The 3,577-nt window shown below is 39.4% G+C and overlaps 1 protein-coding gene across 1 annotated transcript; it reads right to left on the reverse strand.

The window, feature by feature from the left end:
* Positions 1–454: 454 nt before the first annotated feature.
* On the reverse strand, positions 455–3,577 carry LOC142334865 (uncharacterized). The gene has a single exon (XM_075383194.1). The coding sequence runs from the start codon at positions 3,338–3,340 to the stop codon at positions 950–952; it is 2,391 nt and encodes a 796-aa protein (XP_075239309.1). The 5' UTR covers positions 3,341–3,577; the 3' UTR covers positions 455–949.

Raw genomic sequence — 3,577 nt, forward strand, 5'->3', positions numbered from 1 at the left:
GTTTTATAGAACAGCTCAATTATTAGACAGTATTATTGGACAATTTTGCATGTATTCCATTATTAGCGGACAAAAAAATTACGTAAGTCAGAAAATTTAGCCATATTTTTCCATTCAAGCGAGAACAAAATATACAGAGTTGTTTTTTTCTGTTTACTCGGAAACTTGATGTTTACAATTTAATGCAAATATCAGACCATTTGAAATTTACGGGTGCTGTCGTAAGTATGCCAGTTTTCTGGGGTTTAAAAAGAAAACCAGGGAACACTTATAATAATTTTGATTAATGGGGTTTTAACTTTTGTGATCTATTTGTTTGTTTGTGTTTGTTTTCGGTGAATTGTTTGTTTAGTGAAATGAGTTCATTCTCTGTGTGAGTGTGTGTTATGATAACATGATAGCTTTGATGTGGTTTTGGTTAACGAAGGCGACTAAATTTAATATTAAAAAAAGATTAAGTGATAAATTAAATTAACGATGCGAACAGAAAGGAGCAACAGTAATGACTGAACATGAAAACAGCGATAGAAAATTAAATATCTCTGGGTTAAGCTTACAAAACATTGATTAGAAAAAATAAATAACAATTAGACATTGAATTATAAAAAAATAAATTAGATATAAATAAAAGACGACTTATGGCTGGCACAGTTATTTACTATTCAATAGCACTATAACTCTTGCTAACCGCAAGTTCTTTACAAAACTATTTGATATGCTATCGATCAGATGTCAACTTTGATTAGTCAGTCGCAGAATTATTAACCAATAACTTAAACTGATTTAGCTAAAGTAGTATAAGCTTAGTCATCATATAATTTACCATGTAATAAATTTAGCAGCAATTTTAATGCATCATTTTAATTGGCAGACAAAAGTTACATTGAGTTTCCCCGAATTTCAAAAACCTTTAATTGCGCAGCAATTTTGGGCTAAACTGACTTCGGGGTTACAATGAAAATCTGTTCTCCAAAGTTTGATGCCGGCAAGTTGGGTTGCCAGATATGGAGTTGCTTCTGGCTAATACTACAGCACCGGTCGTTCCTGGGGTTATCGTTGGAATCGGCTGGTATTGGTACATTTTCATGCCCGCCCCTCCCCCTCCGACACTGGTGGATGAAGGCGTGAACGCAAACTCATTGCGTGAGAAGATTGATTCACATGTACTTGTGACGTAATTTTGACCACTTTGCTGGTTGATTGACATGTTCACACCTGCCAACGGAAACGTCATCAAGTCGTTCACACTTTGACTTTGAGTTGCAGTGACGTCAACTGAGCCACAATCCATTTGAGAATTGTCTGCTTGTGAGGTCACGTGACTTAAAGCGATGTTCTGATTGGCTAAAAATGAAGAGGAGGATTCGGTAGGAACTAAACTGGTCGAGGCGGATTTTCGATTCCGCGTTCTGTCTTTCGGTTTTTTAAAGTGGATTTTTTCGTGCCGTTTTTTCTCATCACTGCGTGCAAACGATTTCTCACAATGAGAACATTTAAACGGTTTTTCGCCCGTGTGGGTTCGCATATGTGTAGTCAAATGATCTGAGCGGGTGAACCTCCTTTTGCAAATTTCACATTCGTAAGGTTTTGTGCCCGTGTGAATTCTCGTGTGACGGTTTAACTCGTCGCTACGACTAAATCTTCGGTTGCACTCGGCTATAATACACTTGTAAGGTCGATCTTGCTCGGGCACTTTTGTAACCCGGTTTGCAGGTTTTCTCGGCTTGATAAGATAAATTTTTTCAGCTGACACGATTTGATTCAAAGCTTGTCGGTAGGGCGAGCTGACCTCGGCCGTTGTAATTGCGCTTCCGGTTTCGGAAAAAATTCTTAAAGGTTGCTGTGAGCTATCGGAAACTGCCGGATTCGCAGCCGAATCTGAAATTTCGGAAGTATTGGAACTGCACTGCGGGCTTGGAGTGGTTGTTAAACTTGACGAATAAGAACTTTGTGGATTTCTGGAAGTTGACTGTAAGTTGCCGAATGTCTGGACGTCCGAAATCATCGGGAAAGACCCAGCTGTGTTGCCGATTCCCAAATTTTCCCCAAAATTAGTAACTGATGTTTCGGATTTAATGAAGTCTTGATGCCAACTTGTAGGTAATAATGGTAAGTTTGAAGAGGCAACGGCCGGAACTGAAGAGCACGTGAACGAATCATTTCGGGTCAAACTTTGAGACGAATTTGGAAAGACATGCGCCAGACTTTTACTCCTGGGGCGCTCGTAAACTTCAATTGGCGGCTGATTTTGTGACCCGATCGTGAAATCAGTGGGTAAAGAAGTTGAGGCCGAATTTGAGACGGGTACCATTTCGAAACAACTTGAGCTGCCACTGAGAACTGGGTTAAAATTCGACTCGGGTTGAAGTTGACAAGGTTGATTGGTCTCCATAGCCGTGACCGAAATTAACTGGGTATTTTGTTGCATTTGTTCAATTTTCTCTTTTTCTTCGGTTTCGGAAGCCAGTTGTTTAAAAGTGTCGAACATAGCGAGAACTTCGGGCGAATTGACGTCGCTAAGTTCTGATGCTGTTTTGTGAGCTTGTTTTTTGCTGTAGCTTTTTCCGTGTAAAGGTAAATGATAATTTCGCTTGGCCGTAGCCGGACCAACAGCACCGGAATATTGCGAAGGGTTATCCAACGGGTAAAATTTGTCTGGAAAAGATTGGGTTTTTGTAATGCCGGATAAAATATTAGGCTCATTTTTCACCAATGGTTCAGCTGTGATATTAGTAATATTGGTGGTGTTTGAAAATTGGGAAAGTTGCTGCTGATGTTTTTCCTGGAATTTTGCCTGATTGGGTTGGGATAGATATGGCTGCGTAGGCGGGTGAGATATGATTAAGGGCTGGTCGGTACTGGCGGGCAAGTTTGACAAACTGCAAGTAATTTGTATTCGCTGTTCTTGTGGTAATAACTGCTGTTGTAAACCGACTGAAGAAGTTTGGTTGAAGAGAGTAGTTGAACTAGAACAGCTGCTAGTAATACAACTAACTGATGTTGATTGTTGTAAATTTGATTCGAGAAAAGAGAATCTGTTTTGTTGTATTGAAGAAGAAATTGACGAATTTGATGAAGTTTGTTGATTCTGTTGAGCGTGGGGGTGACTTTGTTCATCTGTCGATAGATCTATGGGTGTTGGAGTCATCGATGACAATGCTGAGAAATGGCTGGTGTGAGTAACTAACTTGTCCGTGGGGGTAGGCGTGTCTAAACTCGGCTGATCCTCAAAGGGTTCCATGTCAAAGTCGTTTAAAAACTCCAAAGAACCCGAGTTTGTAGATTGTAAATTATCCATACTGTAGGGAAAGTAAAAGTTAGATGAAATAATATCTACCATTCTTCATAAGTGTAAAGTTTTGGGTAAAAATTTTAGAGTTCCAAGAATTTTTGAGATGTTTAGTCCCTTTTAAGAATTAGAAACGAGAAAATCCGACTCACTTCGGAGGTCTAGATTCGTTTTTTGTCAATGGAACCGACTTGCTTAAGAGTTCGTTTGATAGTAAAATGACTCTATTTCACTGCATTAGGAGACTGGATTGACGCGACTAGCGAATTTATCGCCGTTTTACGTAAC

The sequence above is a fragment of the Convolutriloba macropyga genome, chromosome 1 (assembly GCF_964194025.1).
Source record: "Convolutriloba macropyga chromosome 1, txConMacr16.3, whole genome shotgun sequence".
NCBI lineage: Eukaryota > Metazoa > Xenacoelomorpha > Acoela > Convolutidae > Convolutriloba > Convolutriloba macropyga.

Excerpts from the sequence above, each read along its gene's own strand:
- LOC142334865 (XM_075383194.1), bottom strand. The coding sequence starts at position 3,340 with ATGGTAGATATTATTTCATCTAACTTTTACTTTCCCTACAGTATGGAT.